General features: G+C 43.0%; 2 protein-coding genes across 6 annotated transcripts in view; one reads left to right on the top strand and one right to left on the bottom strand.

Moving 5' to 3' along the window:
• The window catches only part of LOC135512952 (ras-specific guanine nucleotide-releasing factor RalGPS2), a 148,465-nt gene that overhangs the window by 42,042 nt on the left and 86,842 nt on the right, over positions 1 to 19,581 (bottom strand). The window lies entirely within an intron of this gene.
• Positions 1 to 19,581, top strand: part of LOC135512953 (angiopoietin-related protein 1-like) — a 49,973-nt gene that overhangs the window by 12,917 nt on the left and 17,475 nt on the right. For both annotated transcript variants that reach the window (XM_064935499.1, XM_064935500.1), the window contains exons 2-4: positions 6,881 to 7,140; positions 7,221 to 7,549; positions 7,807 to 8,098. In XM_064935499.1, the coding sequence (XP_064791571.1) occupies positions 6,933 to 7,140; positions 7,221 to 7,549; positions 7,807 to 8,098 (829 nt within the window). In that variant the 5' untranslated portion in view covers positions 6,881 to 6,932. The remainder of the gene's footprint in view (positions 1 to 6,880; positions 7,141 to 7,220; positions 7,550 to 7,806; positions 8,099 to 19,581) is intronic.

Here is a 19,581-nt window from a genome sequence, read left to right as displayed (position 1 = left end):
CAGAGCAATCAGGACCTCAGACTGGGGTCAAGGTTTACCCTCCAATAGGACAACGACACTAAGCACACAGCCAAGACAGCATTGGAGTGGCTTCGGGACAAGTCTCTGAATGTCCTTGAGTTGCCAGGCCGGAGCCCGGACTTGAACCCGATCAAACAACTTTGGAGAGACCTTAAAATAGCTCTGCGGCAACGCTCCCCATCCAACCTGACAGAGCTTGAGGGGATCTGTAGAGAAGAATGGGAGAATTTTCATTATGAGCTATTGTGTGTAGATTGATGAAAAAAAAAAAAAACCTTCCATCCATTTTAGAATAAGTATGTAACAAAGTGTGTTAAAATTTGAGGTCTGAATACTTTCCAAATGCACTATAGTGCACTTCTTTTGGCAAGAGCCCTTGTTGACAGTAGGACACTAAATAGGCAATAAGGTGCAATTTGGGAGGTAGTCTGCAGCTGACTCCGTAGAGAGCTGGTTCTGTTTACATTCTGCCCCTTGCTACAGACAGGCACTTCCTGTAGGCCTTCACTAGGTGTTAGGGCACAGAGTACAGACCACTGACAGGTCTGGTCTGGATGATCTACTGTTGTGTTGTGCTTTACTTAGTGTACAGACAGAGAGTGGGAGAGACAGAATGTAATGACAGTGGACAATGACAGGTAGTGTATTGGTTTGTATGGAGTTTAAAAAGGTACAGTAAAACTCCTCTCACACAACCTGGAATGTCTTTCCTCTGGTGTTCTAGTTCTAAGAACCACCACAGAGGGGGAAAAAATGACCCTAAAGCATAGGGGGAAAGACAGAGGGGGAGAGACAGATGAAGAGAGTAAAAAAACAGTGACACTCAGGGGAGAGAGAGCAAGAGTGCAAGCATGATGGATGAGAGAGAGAAACGTGCATGTGAGAAAGAGAGAACAGAAAATCGAGATGAGGATTGCGAGTGAGTCCGTCCTATAATACTACCTGTCACATTCCAGACACCTCTGCCCCTGCAGTGTCTCTCAGAGGGAGCCTGAAAATGGCGCAATGTGGGCATGGATGAAGGAGCTGCAAAACTACACGGAACAAAAATATAAAACGCAACATGCAACAATTTCAAAGATTTTATTGAGTTATATTTCACATAACGAAATTAGTCAAATGAAACACGGGACCAACACTTCACGTGTTGCGTTTATTTTTTTTATCAGTATAGCTGCCTTGAGAGAGTGATGTGTGTGTGTGTGTGTGTGTGTGTGTGTGCGCGTGTGTGTGTGCGTGTGTGTATGCTTTTCATCCAACCTTTTTATGTGAGTAAAGTACATGTCGGATAAAGAAAAAAGTCACAGGCCTGATGAAAACTTTCCAAATGTAGACAAAACATACTAGACAAGGTGGGATCTTGTTGTGTCTGTAAAATGAATCATGCGAGAAATGTCAGTGTAACGTTATGCGCAAATAGATATAATCATCATCATATTGAAGTAAACTTGAAGTTACACGATGACGTGTGGTCCTCCCACTACGACTAGTCGAGAAAGCATGCAGTTTCACAGGCTACAGATATGAATGATGCACTTTCACCACCCTGTGAAATTCAAGGTGATGAGCTTGATGCTCCTTTCAATAAATATCAAGGATATTTTTCTGTTGACATGATAATCAATGCTTGGCTGCAGTTTGACAAATAAAAATAATCTCACTATTTTGTCTATAATAATAATAATAATAATAATAATAATAATAATAATAATAATATTCTCATCATGTAGGCCAGGGGTACTCAACAGGTCCAGAGCCTGCTGGTTTTCTGTTCCAGCTCATAATTAATTGAACCCGCCTGGTCTGCCAGGTCCAAATCAGTCCCTGATTAGAGGGGAACAATGAAAACAAGCAGTGGAACTGACTTCGAGGTCCAGAGTTGAGTTTGAGGGATGTAAGCTACACATGCGCTCTAGCCAACAGCACTCAGATAGGAGTTGAAAATGCGGTTGAAACCCATTTAACTTGTATTTTTTATTCGGTACCTGGGAATTTATTCTGAAAAGGCTATTATGTGCACTACTGTAAGTCATCATATACAGCCATTCATCTGCAACAAGTACATTTGATGGAAACATCTCTGCTGGGAATACGCACATAGTCTTTATGCGGATTTTAGAATATACACTACCGTTCAAAAGTTTGGGGTCACTTAATTTCTTTGTTTTTGAAAGCAGCGCACATTTTTCTGTCCATTAAAATAACATAAAATTGATCAGAAAAACAGTGTAGACATTGTTGATGTTGTGAATAGCTGGAAACGACAGATTTTTTATGGAATATCTACATAAGCGTACAGAGGCCCATTATCAGTAACCATCACTCCTGTGTTCCAATGGCATGTTTTATTAGCTAATTCAAGTTTATAATTTTAAAAGGCTAATTGATCATTGGAAAACACTTTTGCAATTATGTTAGCACAGCTGCAAACTGTTGTCCTGATTAAAGAATCAGTAAAACTGGCCTTCTTTAGACTAGTTGAGTATCTGGAGCATCAGCATTTGTGGGTTCGATTACAGGGTCAAAATAGCCAGAAACAACAAACTTTCTTCTGAAACTTGTCAGTCTATTCATGTTCTGAGAAATGAAGGCTATTCCATGCGAGAAATTGCCAAGAAACTGAAGATCTCGGGAGTAGTACACAGCGTTGTACTACTCCCTTCACAGAACAGCGCAAACTGGCTCAGAATAGAAAGAGTAGTGGGAGGCCCGGGTGCACAACTGAGCAAGAGGACAATTACATTAGAATGTCTAGTTTGAGAAAACGACGCCTCACAAGTCCTCAACTAGCAGCTTCATTAAATAGTACCCTTTGCAACTCTGCCTAGAAGGTCAGCATGCCTGAGTCGCCTCTTCACTGTTGACGTTGAGGCTGGTGTTTTGCGGGTACTATTTAATGGCGCTGCCAGTTGAGGACTTGAGGTGTTTCTAAGTGAACCCAAACTTTTGAACGGTAGTGTGTGTGTGTGTGTGTGTGTGTGTGTGTGTGTGTGTGTGTGTGTGTGTGTGTGTGTGTGTGTGTGTGTGTGTGTGTGTATGTATATATGTATGTATGTATGTATGTATGTAATGTCACCAATTGGATGGAAACCTAGCTAATGAAGAAAATTTGTAATTCTATATTTTTCAAAATCTCTGAATTTCCTGGAATTTCATTGGAACTGACCCCAACCCTGGTGTGCTACCTTCAGCAATAACTAAGCTTTTTTTGAAAGAGTTCCATTGTCCTTCACATTTTGCTGAACCTCCTCTTTCCTTCAGTTTGCTCCTTACATTTTTGCACCTTGGTTGGAAAGTGAGGTAATGGCAGTGATCCCTTCCTTTTGTGTGTGTGTGTGTGTGTGTGTGTGTGTGTGTGTGTGTGTGTGTGTGTGTAGAGCTTGAAGATGCTAAAGCCATTAACAGGGCAGTGAGTATACAGGATACAGAACCTGGTTACGCTGTCAGGGGAATCTGCTGTTGGACTAACACACAGCCAGTGAAATAAAGAAAAGCACTCTACGCAGACACTTCTCACACAGTACTGGCTCAGCTCCCTAACATACACTGACACAAACAGGCTCCCTTTCACAGTATCCACACTAGAGGTCGACCGAGTATGATTTTTCAACGCCGATACCGATTATTGGATGACCAAAAAAGGCGATGCCGATTAAAAATCGGCCAATTCTTATTTATTTATTTGTAATAATGACAATTACAACAATCCTGAATGAACACTTATTTTAACTTAATATAATAAATCAATAAAATAAATAACAAAACATGTTCAATTTGGTTTAAATAATGCAAAAACAAAGTGTTGGAGAAGAAAGTAAAAGTGCAATATGTGTCATGTAAGAAAGCTAACGTTTCAGTTCCTTGCTCAGAACATGAGAACATATGAAAGCTGGTGGTTCCTTTTAACATGAGTCTTCAATATTCCCAGGTAAGAAGTATTAGGTTGTAGTTATAGTATTTATAGGACTATTTCTCTTTCTACCATTTGTATTTCATATACCTTTGACAATTGGATGTTCTAATAGGTACTTTAGTATTGCCAGTGTAACAGTATAGCTTCCGTCCCTCTCCTCGCTCCTACCTGGGCTCAAACCAGGAACACATAGATATCAGCCACCCTCGAAGCAGCGTTACCCATCGCTCCACAAAAGCCGCGGCCCTTGCAGAGCAAGGGGAACAACTACTCCAAGTCTCAGAGCGAGTGACAATTGAAACGCTATTAGCGCGCACCCCGCTAACTAGCTAGCCATTTCACATCGGTTACACCAGCCTAATCTCGGGAGATGATAGGCTTGAAGTCATATACAGCACAATGCTTGAAGCACAGGGAAGAGATGCTGGCAAAATGCACTAAAGTGCTGTTTGAATGAATGCTTACGAGCCTGCTGCTGACTACCATCTCTCAGTCAGACTGCTCTATCAAATATCAAATCATAGACTTAATTATAACATAATAACACAGAAATACGAGCCTTTGGTCATTTTTATTTATTTATTTATTTCACCTTTATTTAACCAGGTAGGCAAGTTGAGAACAAGTTCTCATTTACAGAGAACAAGTTCTCATTTACAATTGCGACCTGGCCAGGATAAAGCAAAGCAGTTCAACACATACAACGACACAGAGTTACACATGGAGTTTAACAAGCATACAGTCAATTAATATGGTCGAATCCGGAAACTATAATTTCGAAAACAAAACGTTTAATCTTTCAGTGAAATACAGAAACGTTCCTTATTTTATCTAACGGATGGCATCCATAAGTCTAAATATTGCTGTTACATTGCACAACCTTCAATGTCATGTCATAATTATGTAAAATTCTGGCAAATTAGTTCACAATGAGCCAGGCTGCCCAAACTGTTGTGTATATACCCTGACTGTGCGTGCAATGAACGCAAGAGAAGTGACAATTTCACCTAATATTGCCTGCTAACCTGGATTTATTTTAGCTAAATATGCAGGTTTAAAAATATATACTTCTCTGTATTGAGTTTAAGAAAGGAATTGGTGTTTATGGTTAGGTTTATGGTTACAGTCGTGCAACGATTGTGCTTTTTTCGCAAATGCGCTTTTGTTAAATCATCACCCTGCGTTGCATTGATTTATATGCAACGCAGGACACACTAGATAAACTAGTAATATCATCAACCATGTGTAATTAACTAGTGATTATGATTGTTTTTTATACGATAAGTTTAATGCTAGCTAGAAACTTAACTTGGCTTCTTACTGCATTCGCGTAACAGGCAGGCTCCTCGTGGAGTGCAATGAGAGGCAGGGGGTTAGAGCGTTGGAGTAGTTAACTGTAAGGTTGCAAGATTGAATCCCGGAGCTGACAAGGTAAAAATCTGTCATTCTGCCCCTGAACAGGCAGTTAACCCACTGTTCCTAGGTCGTCATTGAAAATAAGAATGTGTTCTTAACTGACTTGCCTAGTTAAATAAAGGTTTAAAAAAAAAAAATCTGCCAAATCGGTGACCAAAAATACCGATTTCCAATTGTTATGAAAACTTGAAATTGGCCCTAATTAAAATCGGCCATTTCGATTAATCGGTCGACCTCTATTCCACACTACTGATCTAAGTGACAGATTTGACTCCAGGTCTGACGATCCACAACAGCATCATACAGGAGCCACACAGAGCCCCAGTTTCAGGGTGGGGGTGTTGGGTAGTGTTGTGTGGACTTACATAGGCCAAACTCAGAGTGTAAAATGGAGCTGTGTGTTTGAGAGGTGTTGATGAGAATCAAACACCAGCAGAGAGACAGAAACCACAATGGGGGTCAGAGAGAGGATATAGGATTCTGAGCAGGTCCAGGGAACTAGGGCAGAGTGGTGGGCAGGTCTGGGGGCATCAGACACCAGAGGTAAATTACATTTTCTACTTAACATACCTGTGAGCTTTGGTGTCTGGAGCCTTGTGGTGCCACGTTCTGTGTGTGCGAGTGTGTCTGGGTGTTTTGTGTGTGTGTGTGTGTGTGTGTTCGTGTCTGGAGCCTCGTGGTGCGTGTTTACAAAACCTGTCTGGCAGGAGGAGTCAGAACAGGCTTAGGATGTACAGGCAGGGGTTAAGAGGGGGGCATTGGGGCGGGGTGGAGAGTTGGGGTCAGTCCGGGAGGGAGAAGCCAGCCAGAGCTCTCCTCGCTCAAAGAACTATCCTGTTAACACAGCCCCATCTGCAGGGAGAGGAAGTATGTCTCAGAGCCCTGCAGCACCAGGGAAGGCCAGGGGACTCAGCAGTCTGGGTGTTTAGGAAACAGCTCTGACAGAGAACAGACATCCAGACCTCCTCTTGCAGAATGACTGAACAGCAATTTGTTTCCCAGCTCCCTGTGAGACCAGCTAGCCCTCCTACTGCTTGGTTTTAGATCATTACACAAACCCTGTTTGTCCGAGTATTGTTCTGGATGAAATTTCTGGCTTTAGTGCTAAAACATCTTATTGGGAATCATTCTGCCGCATGACTAATCGACTGCCTTAGGGATCATTGACGATCATTGACCATTTCCGCCAGGGCATTCACATAACGTCTACCCCAACCTGGTGTTTAAGTTGTATACTGTAAATGTCCACCATTGGCAAGCCTGAATATTACTTCTGACTGAGGGAATGTCTGCTAGTAATTAGCTGTAAACATTTGTTGAATTCCAACCCTGTGTGTGCAAGCTACGTGTAGTCTTCACATCCTGCTTTGTTGTTATGAATGATTCTACTGCCAAACTATTTTCCCTTTTTAGGGATAAAATATACATGACCAGCACTCCTGGTACTTTGTTGTCAACAATCTAATTGTTCATTGTTGGGAACAGTAAGCCATTACTTCACACCAACTCCTGTTCCTTCATCAATTGCAGAGAAGCCCAGAGGAAGTCCAGGAGTCATCCAGACAGCCAGTAAAAGTACACTATGCAGGGTGTGGTGGGGGTGAAGCAGGGAGTGTCGTGGAGCCTGTGTGCCCTGCTCTGCCTCTCTTTCTTGGAGCAGAGCCAGTGCAGGGGCTCCAGACAGGCTAGAGAAACCAAGGAATATCCTCTGCTCAGGGCCAAACGAACTCCCACAGAAGACGTCAAGAAGTGCTCCTACACCTTTCTGATTCCCCAGCAGAAGATCACAGGTCAGTGTTTAGTCTTCTGTGAAGACGTCTATTTTACATCTTGTCACGTGACTTCGAATTAATCTAATGCCCATCATCAGGCCCCATCTGTGCCAGTGCAACAGGCCCCGAGCCGGACAAGGAGCGTGTGACACGGATGGACATAGCTGACGTAAGAGAGGTGCTGTTCAAGCAGAGACGGGAGATTGAGACCCTGCAGCTGGTGGTGGACGTGGACGGCAACATGGTGAACGAGATGAAGCTGCTCAGGAAGGAGAGCAGGAACATGAACTCCAGGGTGACCCAGCTCTACATGCAGCTGCTTCACGAGATCATCAGGAAGAGAGACAACTCTCTGGAGCTGGCCCAGCTGGAGAACCGGATTCTCAACGTCACCTCAGAGATGCTGAGGCTAGCCTCGCGATACAAGGTTAGAACGCCAAGGTGGAACTGAAACGCAACGTGGTTAATGTTACTTTCATGTAGAGGTGAAATCGATTGAAGGAGTGTGCTAGAAGCAGAACAACACCGCTATAATATGGAACTTTAGAAGGCCAGCACTCACTTAATATAGCTGGGGACCATATTTAGATGTGCCTATAGCACATGTAATGTTGCTAAAATATCTGTTAGAAATATATCAAGACACTTCTGGTCTTTATGTTAACTTCTCTCTACTGCCACAAGGAGCTGGAAGGGCGTTTTGCAGCGATGGCGGGGGTGGTGAACAACCAATCTGTGCTGATTGCTGCGTTGGAGGAGCAGTGTCTGCGGACCCTGGGGCGCAGTGAGATGCAGGTGGTCCCCCCGCTGGTCCAGGTGGTCCCAGAGAACATCCCCGTCAACAGCCGCTTCACCAACGAGATACAGAGGGATCACAACAACCGGGCATTCCCACGGGGGTCACGCATGGACTCCCCCACCGCCTCTCCATTTGGACTCAACCCGCCGCCACCGCAGGGCACGCTCACCTCAGACGGTACGTACCAAATAACCCCGGGAGGGGTGGTTAGCGTTAATGAGACAAAGACTGAATAATTGTGTCCATTTACCAGAGCATATCGAGTTGGTTGGAAGCAGAGCTGGTATGGCAATTTCTGAATTAGGCAGAAGCTAAAATCACTGTAGGCCGGGCAGACATTTTACATCTAATTGTCAGAGACGCAAAATTAGAATTGCGGCGGCCAATGGTGCACGTAATTTGATGAACGCCTGGTGAAAGGGGAAACGGTCTGGACAATGGGCCGGCTGTGGTCCAGTGGGTTCATCCTTGGCAGGACAGACAGCGCAGTGAGATCACACATTCCTCTCAGTGCCTCTGGGACAGCTGGACTGGCTATAACCTACTGCTGGTGTGTGTGTGCGTGCATGCATGCATGCATGCCCGCGCGCACGTGCGTGTGCTTGTATATGGAGTGAGTTCTAGAGAATTACACTGGGACCTGAGAGTATCTGTTAATCTGCGCTCTGGGAGTAAATATGTATTTCTGGGCGTATGGCCGGACTAAACTCAGTGCTGGCTTAAATGGGCCTTTGTGAGGATTGGCAGATATACAAACTGAGATAAAGAACTGCAGTGTAACACTGAGCAGGCACTCAGTGGCAAACACGCAACACATTCACACAGCTGGCTGATCAGAGCCAGGCTATAACCTGACCTCTGGCTGGATGATGCAAGCATATTCTGGCGTACGGGCCAGTTTAAGGAAGCCTTTTCTGAGACCAGGCAGACATACAGTGGGGATAAAGACAGCTCTACCTGCAGTTAATCACTGACCAGACATCCACACCACTGAAAACAGAACAGAAAAAGGCCAATAAATGAAATATATATATATATATAAATAAAATACAGTCGCTAGTAAAAGTCCACACACCCCTTGCATAGTATTTTCATTTATGTTTAAAATGTCATTTAAAACGGGATAAAAAAAAGTTGCATCTTGATCTACACAACCTACATTTTCAAAGCAAAAGCAAAATGACAGAACATTTTCCAAAATACTAAGAAATACAAATGAAGCATGTATTGTTTGCATATACGTCTTCACACTCCGGTGTTAATACTTGGTGGAAGCATCTTAACCTGTTGCGACTCTAGGGGCAGTATTTTCATTTTTGGAGAAAAAAAACGTTGCCATTTTAAAATGGGATATTTTGTCAGGACAAGATGCTAGAATATGCATATAATTGACAGCTTTGGATAGAAAACACTAACGTTTCCAAAACTGTAAAGATATTGTCTGTGAGTATAACAGAACTGATGTTGCAGGCGAAAGCCTGAGAAAAATCCAATCCGGAAGTGCCCCATATTTTGAAAGCGCTGCGTTCCAATGTGTCCCTATTGAGCTGTGAATGTCCTATCAATGAGCTTACACTTTCTACGTATTCCCCAAGGTGTCTACAACATTGTGACGTAGTTTTACGCATTTATGTTGAAGAATAGCCGTAGGCGGCTACATTGCGTAAGTGGTCACATGATGGCTCCCAGGGTGACTCTCGCGTTAAATAAAGAGGTAGCCATTACTCCAATCGGTCCTACTGAAAAACTATATTATCGAATAGATATTAGAAAAACACCTTGAGGATGGATTCTAAACAACGTTTGCCATGTTTCTGTCGATATTATGGAGCTAATTTGGAATATCTTTCGCCATTTTCGTGACTGCAATTTCCAGGCGATTTCTCAGCCAAACGTGAAGAACAAATGGAGCAATTTCACCTATAAAAATAATATTTTGGGAAAAAAATGAACTTTGGCTATCTACCTGGGAGGCTCGTGAGTGAAAACATCCGAAGCTCAAAGGTAAACGATTTAATTTGATTGCTTTTCTGATTTGTGACAAGGTTGCCTGCTGCTAGCAAGGCATAATGCTATGCGAGGCTATCGATAAACTTACAAATGCTTGTCTAGCTTTGGCTGTAAAGCATATTTTGAAAATCTGAGATGACAGGGTGATTAACAAAAGGCTAAGCTGTGTCTCAATATATTTCATTTGTGATTTTCATGAATAGGAATATTTTTTAGGGATAATTATGTCCGTTGCGTTATGCTAATTAGTGTCAGGCGATGATTACACTCCCGGATCCGGGATGGGGAGTCACATTAAGCAGACGTTACTGCTCTGAATAAGATTCTACCATCTTGCACAACTCCTACGGCAACATATATCCACTTCGCGGCTGAGCCGGTTGCTCCAAGACGTTTCCACTTCACAATAACAGCACTTACAGTTGACCGTGGCAGCTCTGGCAGGGCAGACATTTGGCAAATTGACTTGTTGGAATGATGGCATCCCATGGCAGTGCCACGTTGAAAGTCACTGAGCTCTTCAGTAAGGCCATTCTATTTGTCTATGGAGACTGAATGGGCGTGTGCTCGATTCTATACACCTGTCAGCAACATGTGTGGCTGAAAAGTCGAATCTACATACTTTTGTATATATAGTGTATGTTCCGAGATTCATCCGACGGCATTGAGTTTACCACATCAGTCACCGGCTTCAATAAGAAGTGCATTGACGACGACGTCCCCACAGTGACTGTACATATCCCAACCAGAAGCAAGGGATTACAGACAACATCCGCACTGAGCTAAAGGCTAGAGCTGCCGCTTTCAAGGAGCAGGACACTGATCTGGACGCTTATACGAAAATCCTGCGTCTGTGTGATCACGCTCTTCGTAGCCAATATTAATTAGTAAGACCTTTAAAGAGGTCAACATTCACAAGGCCGCAGGGCCGGATGGGTTACCAGGATGCGTACTCAGAGCATGCGCTGACCAGCTGGCAAGTGTCTTACCTGACATTCTCAACCTCTCTCTGACCCACTCTGTAATACCTACAATGTTTCAAGCAGACCACCCTATGTCCAAGAACACAAGGTAACCTGCCTAAATGACATTCGCCCCGTAGCTCTCATCTTGAGCCATGAAATGCTTTGGAAGGCTGGTCATGGCTCGCATTAACACCATTATCCCAGAAACCCTGGACACACTCAAATTCACATATCACCCCAAAATATGATGCAATCTCTATTGCACTCCACACTGCCCTTTCCCGCCTGGACAAAAGGAACACGTGAGAAGGCTGTTCATTGACTACAGCTCAGCGTTCAACACCATAGTGCACTCCAAGTTCATCACTAAACTAAGGACCCTGGGATTAAACACCTCCCTCAAACTGGATTTTGGACTTCCTGATTGGCCTCCCCCAGGTGGTGAGGGTAAGGAACACATCCACCACGCTGACCCTCAAGATAGGGGCCCCTCAGGGGAGTATGCTTAGTCCCCTCCTGTGCTCCCTGTTCACCCACGACTGTGCATGACTCCAACATCAAAGTTTGCCGACAACATGATGGTGGTAGGCCTGATCACCGATGAGAGCCTATTAGGGAGGTCAGAGACCTGGCAGTGGTGCAGGACAACCACCTCTCCCTCAACATCAGCAAGACAAAAGAGCTGATCGTAGACTACAGGAAAAGGAGAGCTGAGCACTCCCCCATTCACATCGACGGGGCTGTAGTGGAGCGGGTCGATAGATTAAAGTTCCTCGGTGTCCACATCACTAAGGACCTATCATTGTCCAAACACACCAACACAGTTGTGAAGAGGGTACAACAATGACTCTTCCCCCTCAGGTGGCTGAAAAGATATGGCATTGGCCCTAAGAATCTCCTAAAGTTCTACAGCAGCATCGAGAGCATCTTGACTGGCTACATCACCGCTTGGTATGGCAACTGCTTGGCATCTGACTGCAAGGCGCTACAGAGGGCAGTGCGTGTGGCCCAGTACATCACTGGGGCCGAGCTCCCTGCCACCCAGGACCTCTATACCAGCCAGTATCAGAGGAAGGACCAAAAAATTGTAAAACGACTCCAGTCACCCACGTCATAGACTGTTCTCTCTGCTACCGCACGGCAAGCGGTACAGGAGTGCCTAGTCTTGGACCAAAAGGCTCCTTAACAGCTTCTATCTCCAAGTCATAAGACTGCTGAACTATTAATCAAATGGCCACCCAACAATTTACATTGACACCCACCCATTTGTTTTTACACTGCTGCTACTCACTGTTTATTATCTATGCATAGTCACTTTACCCCTACCTACATGTACCAATGACATTGACAAACCGGTACCCCCTTTATATAGCCTCGTTATTGTGTTACTTATTTTTTTTATTGTAGTTTATTTAGTAAATATTTTCTTAACCAACAATGCAGTTCAATAAATAAAGTTAAGGGCTTGTAAGTAAACATGTCACGGTAAGGTCTACTACACCTGTTGTATTTGGCGCATGTGACGAATAAAGTTTGATATGATTTGATTAACTTTTTGGCCTAAATTAAAAACCAATACAACACAGAGTGAAACCCTCAGAATTTTCAAGTAATGTGGTGGCAGCATCATGTTATGGGTATGCTCGTCATTGGCAGGGGCTGGGGAGTTTGTAAAAATCAATATGAAAGGAGTAAAGCACATGTAAAAAGGAAAAGCCCTCAGACTTCTGAAAACCTAACCCTGGGAGTTTTATTTTTCATTGAAACTATTACACACATTTGAATGCCAGAATGGCTTTCCAAGAGGTGCTGAATGTTCCTGAGTGGTCTCGTCTCAAATCAGAGCCAAAGTTTGAATATTACTGTCCATCAATGATTCCCAACCAAATTTACTGAGCTTGAGCAATTTGAACAAAAACAAAATGGACATCATACTAAGAGTTGTGAAAACTTGGTATATTATTATTCAAAAAATATTCACAGCTTTAAAAGCCTGCCAAAGGTACTTCTACTAAAAATTAACTCTGGGTGTGAAGACATAAGCAATTAAGAAATATATTAATGTTTTTAGTGGTGTAAAGTAAAAATACTTTAAAGTACTACTTAAGATGTTTTTTCGGGGGTATTTGTACTTTTTAGATCTTTTACTCCACTACATTCCTAACGAAAATAATGTACTCTTTACTCCATACATTTTCCCTCAATTAAAAGTATGTTACATTTAGAAAGCTTAGGACAGGAAAATGGTAAAATACACGTACTAATCAAGAGAACATCCCTATTCATCCCTACTCCCTCTGATCTGGCGGACTCACTAAACAAACACTTTGTTTGTAAATGATGTCAGTGTTGGTGTGCCCCTGGCTATCCATAACATTTTTAAACAAGAAAATCATGCCGTCTGCTTTGCTTAATATAAGGAATGTGAAATACTTTGACTTTTACTCAAGTACTATTTTACTGGGTGACTTTCACTTTTATTCGAGTCATTTTCTATTAAGGTATCTTTACTTTTAATCAAGTAGGACAATCGGGTACTTTTCCACAATTGTTTTTTTTTTAAATTTTTTAAACAAATTTCCTCTAACTTTCTTTTACTTTGAAAATGCTGAGTAGGTTGTGTAGAGGAAAAATGTAATCCCTTTTTAGAAAGAATTTTAAGGAAGCAAAATGTGAAGACTGGGCAAAGGGTTGGGACTATGCACTGTACACTATACCTATTCAAATCCTAGATTACAGGCCTAGATTACAGTCAGAAGCCGTAATCAGCTGCAGAAAGCTGAGAGACCCGACTCAACTAACTCTCTCCTGACTAGTGCCCACAAAAACACATCTCCCATGTGAGCAAGATCATTTTCAGCATGAAACCAATTTGCAGGGTGATAATACTTCTTGGAAATACCTCTGAAAGATAGGGAAAGAGCATTTTATTATGACTGGAGATTTGACCGTGGTGGTTTGAAGACCGCAGAGTGGGTTTAAACAAACAGATGGCTGACAATGAACTTACTGCAACTGTCACTCACTAGAATAATGAGCTAGGGCTATGTCCTGGGGAAATAGTGAGGTGAAACTGAGAAGACAGATGGAGCATTTGATTACGGAGGAAAGAAGAATCTCTGGTCGGTCTTTGGGTAAAGTGTAATGGCGAGGAAAGTCAGACTAATCGAGGTCAAACTGCCACTACCTGTCTCTAAAATCAGCCACTCTCAGGCCTGCTGTGGGCCAGCTGGCATCTGCCTTATATAAATCCTTCAGCTGGGAGTACTGTAGGGCCACAACTACTGTGCCAGGTCAATGGGTAGGGCTGTGAACATTAAAGTGTTAAAATGTTTCAACAAAGTTGGGATACTTAACATTAAGAAAAAACCCTAACCGAAAAACGTTGTTTCATACCCCCACCCTTAATCACAGTGCATTTATCGCAAAACATTTTCTGTGTTATAGTCGATAGGCTACCCGCATGCCCGACGAGCATCACCACCCTGGATGGTTCTGACCTTGAATATGTGGACACCTATAAGTACCTAGGTGTCTGGCTAGACTGTAAACTCTCCTTCCAGACTCATATCAAACATCTCCAATCGAAAATCAAATCAAGAGTCGGCTTTCTATTCCGCAACAAAGCCTCCTTCACTCACGCCGCCAAACTTACCCTAGTAAAACTGACTATCCTACCGATCCTCGACTTCGGCGATGTCATCTACAAAATTGCCTCCAACACTCTACTCAGCAAACTGGATGCAGTTTATCACAGTGCCATCCGTTTTGTCACTAAAGCACCTTATACCACCTACCACTGCGACTTGTATGCTCTAGTCGGATGGCCCTCGCTACATATTCATCGCAAGACCCACTGGCTCCAGGTCATCTACAAGTCCATGCTAGGTAAAGCTCCGCCTTATCTCAGTTCACTGGTCACGATGGCAACACCCATCCGTAGCACGCGCTCCAGCAGGTGTATCTCACTGATCATCCCTAAAGCCAACACCTCATTTGGCCGCCTTTCGTTCCAGTACTCTGCTGCCTGTGACTGGAACGAATTGCAAAAATCCCTGAGGTTGGAGACTTTTATCTCCCTCACCAACTTCAAACATGTGCTATCTGAGCAGCTAACCGAACGCTGCAGCTGTACATAGTCTATTGGTAAATAACCCACCCATTTTCACCTACCTCATCCCCACACTGTTTTTATTTATTTACTTTTCTGCTCTTTTGCACACCAGTATCTCTACCGGTACATGACCATCTGATCATTTATCACTCCAGTGCTAATCTGCAAGGTTGTAATTATTCGCCTACCTCCTCATGCCTTTTGCACACAATGTATATAGACTCGCCTTTTTTGTACTGTGTTATTGACTTGTTAATTGTTTACTCCATGTGTAACTCTGTGTTGTCTGCTCACACTGCTAAGCTTTATCTTGGCCAGGTCGCAGTTGCAAATGAGAACTTGTTCTCAACTAGCCTACCTGGTTAAATAAAGGTGAAAAATAAAAAAGGCTATAAAATGGACATTTGTGTAATTCAAATAAAACCAGAGAGGAAGAGGTGAACTTCAGACAACTTCGGTTAATTTGCAAGGCATGAAATTGCGAGATGCAGATTACCCCAACCTCTCTCTTCCCAGTGGGCAGGCCTGCCTGCTCGGTCTCTTCGCTAATGATGCAAGTGTGCGTTCAGTCTTTGGTCTGTTGCATGCAGAATATTTTATCCTATTCATGGCACTGATGTCACCGGGATACAGAGGTATCTTTGGGACAGTCTTGCGAGTACCAGGTAGCCTACTAATTTTTGCCTCATAATAAGAAATTACAGTAGGCTATCTATCGGTAGCCTTTATTGATTACCATTTTCAGACATAATGGAATGTGGCCCCCTGAAAGTGCCTCGCCTACACCATGTTTATTTGTCCGTCAGGGTAGTTGTTGGAAGTCTACACTATGGATTTTTAAACGCCGACCAAACCTTCTTTGTAATATTTTGGAGAATCTCTTACACAATGCGTTAGTTATTTATAGTAATCCTAGGTGTAAAATGGTAAATTGTCAAGAGGAGTAAAACAACATGTTCAAAAGTTTGGGGTCACTTAGAAATGTCCTTATTTTTGAAAGTAAAGTAAAAAAAAAATTGTCCATTAAAATAACATCAAATTGATCAGAATTACAGTGTAGACACAATTAACTTTGTAAATGACTATCGTAGCTGGAAACGGCTGATTGTTAATGGAATATCTACATAGGCGTACAGAGGCCCATTATCAGCAACCATCACTCCTGTGATCCAATGGCATGTTGTGTTAGCTAATCCAAATTTATCATTTTAAAAAGGCTAATTGATCATTAGAAAATCCTTTTGCAATTATGTTAGCACAGGTAAAAACTGTTGTTCTGATTAAAAAGCAATAAAGCCTTCTTTAGACGAGTTGAGTATCTGGAGCATCAGCATTTGTGGGTTTGATTACAGGCTCAAAATGGCCAGAAACAAAGACTTTCTTCTGAAACTCATCAGTCTTGTCTTGTTCTGAGAAATGAAGGATATTCCATGCGAGAAATTGCCAAGAAACAGAAATTCTCGTACAACACTGTGTACTACTCCCTTCACAGGACAGCGCAAACTGGCTCTAACCAGAATAGAACGAGTGGGAGGCCCCGGTGCACAACTGAGCAAGAGGACGAGTACATTAGAATGTCTAGTTTGAGAAACAGACGCCTCAAGTCCTCAACTGGCAGCTACATTAAATAGTTCCCGCAAAACACCAGTCTCAACATCAACAGTGAAGAGGCGACTCCAGCATGCTGTCCTTCTAGGCAGAGTAGCAAAGAAAAAGCCATCTCTCAGAACAGAAACTGGACATAGGCAATATTAACTAGGGAAATTGTGTCAACTCTCCTGCGTCCATTGCACACAGAGTTAGGGTATTTGCAACAGTTTGAGCCACCTGGCTCGTAGCAAACTAATTTCCCAGAATTATACATAATTATGACATAAGGTTGTGCAATGGAACAGCAATATTTAGACTTAGGGTTGCCACCCGTTCAATAAACTACGGAACGGTTCCGTATTTCACTGAAAGACTAAACGTTTTGTTTTCTAAATTAGTTTCCGGATTTGACCATATTAATGACCAAAGGCTCATATATTTCTGTGTTTATTATATTATAATTAAGTCTATGATTTGACAGAGCAGTCTGAGCAGTGGAAGACCGCATCAGGCGAGTAAGCATTCATTCAAACTTACCTGCGTTTGCAAGCAGCTCAAAGCAATGATTGAAGCACAGCGCTGTTGATGACTTCAAGCCTATCAACTCCTGAGATTAGGCTGGCAATACTAAAAGTGCCTATTAGAACATCCAACAGTCAAAGGTATATGAAATACAAATGGTGTAGAGAGAAATAGTCCTGTGTCATAATTCCAATAATAATTCCAATCTAAAACTTCTTAAGTGGGAATATTGAATAAGTCGGAATATTGAACTACCAGCTTTCATATGTTCTCAGCAAGGAACTTAAACATTAGCTTTTTACATGGCACATATTGCACATTTACTTTCTACTCCAACACTGTGTTGTTGCATTATTTAAACCAAATTGAGCATGTTTCATTATTTATTTGAGACTAAATAGATTTTATTTATGTATTATATTAAGTTAATGGACTGCACCAGATTTGCCAGTTCTTGCTGTGAGATGGTACCCCACTCGTCCACCAAGGCACCTGCAAGTTCCCGGACATTTCTGGGGGTAATGGCCCTGGCCCTCACCCTCTGATCCAACAGGTCCCAGACGTGCTCAATGGGATTGAGATCCGGGCTCTTCGCTGGCCATGGCAGAACACTGACAATCCTGTCTTGCAGGAAATCATGCACAGAATGAGCAGTATGACTGGTGGAATTGTCATACTGGAGGGTCATGTCAGGATGAGCCTGTGGGATGGGTACCACACGAGGGAGGAGGATGTCTTCCCTGTAATGCACAGCGTTCAGATTGCCTGCAATGACAACAAGCTCAGTCCGATGATGCTGTGACACACTGCCCCCAGACCATGACGGACCCTCCACCTCCAAATCGATCCCACTCCAGAGTACAGGCCTCGGTGTAACGCTCATTCCTTCGACGATATACGCAAATCTGACCATCACTCCTGGTGAGACAAAACCACGACTCATCAGTGAAGAGCACTTTTGGCCAGTCTGCGTGATCCAGCGACGGTGGGTTTGTGCCCATATGTGATGACGTTGCCTGTGAGGTCTGGTGACAACCTGCTTTACAACAGGCCTACAATCCCTCAGTCAAGCCTCTCTCAGCCTATTGCGGACAGTCTGAGCACTGATGGAGAGATTGTGCATTCTTATGGTACCTCGGGCAGTTGTTGCCATCCTGTACCTGTCCCGAAGTTGTAATGTTCGGATGTACCGATACTGTGCAGGTGTTGTTACACGTGGTCTGCCACTGCGAGGACGATCAGATGTCTGTCCTGTTTAAGGCGTCTTACAGAACGGATATTGCAATTTATTGCACTGGCCACATCTGCAGTCCTCATGCCTCCTTCCAGCATGCCCATGGTACGTTCACGCAGATGAGCAGGGAAGCTGGGCATCTTTCTTTTGGTATTTTTCCAGAGTCAGTAGAAAATCCTCTTTAGTGGTGTAAGTTTTCATAACTGTGACCTTAATTGCCTACAGTCTGTAAGCTGTTAGTGTCTTAATGACCGTTTCACAAATCCATGTTAATTGTTTATTGAACAAGCACGGGAAACAGTGTTTAAACCCTATACAATGAAGATCTGTGAAATTATTTGGATTTTTACAAATTATCTTTGAAAGACAGGGTCCTGGAAAAGGGAAGTACTTTTTTTGCTGATATATACACACACACACACACACACACACACACACACACACACACACATACACACATACACACATACACACATACACACATACACACATACACACATACATACATACATACATACATACACACACACACTCCCGAGTGGCGCAGCGGTCTGAGGCACTGCATCTCCGTGCAAGAAGCGTCACTACAGTCCCTGGCCCAAATCTGTCTCTAACACATCCGGCCATGAATGGGAGTCCCATAAGGCGGCGCACAATTGGCCCAGTGTAGTCTGGGTTTGGCTGAGATAGGCAGTCATTAAAAATAAGAATTTGTCTATAACCTTTTTGTGATAGAGGGCAGCATTTTCACTTTTGGATGAATAACATGGTCCAGAGTGAACTGCCTCCTACTCTGTCCCAGATGTGAATATATGCATATTATTATTAGTATTGGATAGAAAACACTCAGAAGTTTCTAAAACTGTTTGAATGATGTCGGAGTATAACATAACTCATATGGCAGGCAAAAACCTGGGGAAAAATCCAACCAGGAAGTGGGGCATTGAGGTTTGTAGTTTTTCAAAGCTTGGCCTACCGAATACACATTGAGATATGGATAAAGTAGCACTTCCTGCGGCTTCCACTAGATGTCAACCGTCTTTAGAAACTTGAATGAGGATTCTACTATAAAGGAGGGGTCTGGCAGAGTGCCTTGGTCTCACGACGCGCGCTTCCGACAGATTTACCTCGCGTTCCAGTGCTTTTCTACAGACAAACGAAGTCTCCGGTTGGAACATTGATGTTTTATGTTAAAAACATCCTAAAGACTGATTCCATACATCGT

This window comes from Oncorhynchus masou, chromosome 24 (assembly GCF_036934945.1).
Source record: "Oncorhynchus masou masou isolate Uvic2021 chromosome 24, UVic_Omas_1.1, whole genome shotgun sequence".
NCBI lineage: Eukaryota > Metazoa > Chordata > Actinopteri > Salmoniformes > Salmonidae > Oncorhynchus > Oncorhynchus masou.
This window is presented reverse-complemented; position numbering and strand designations above follow the sequence as displayed.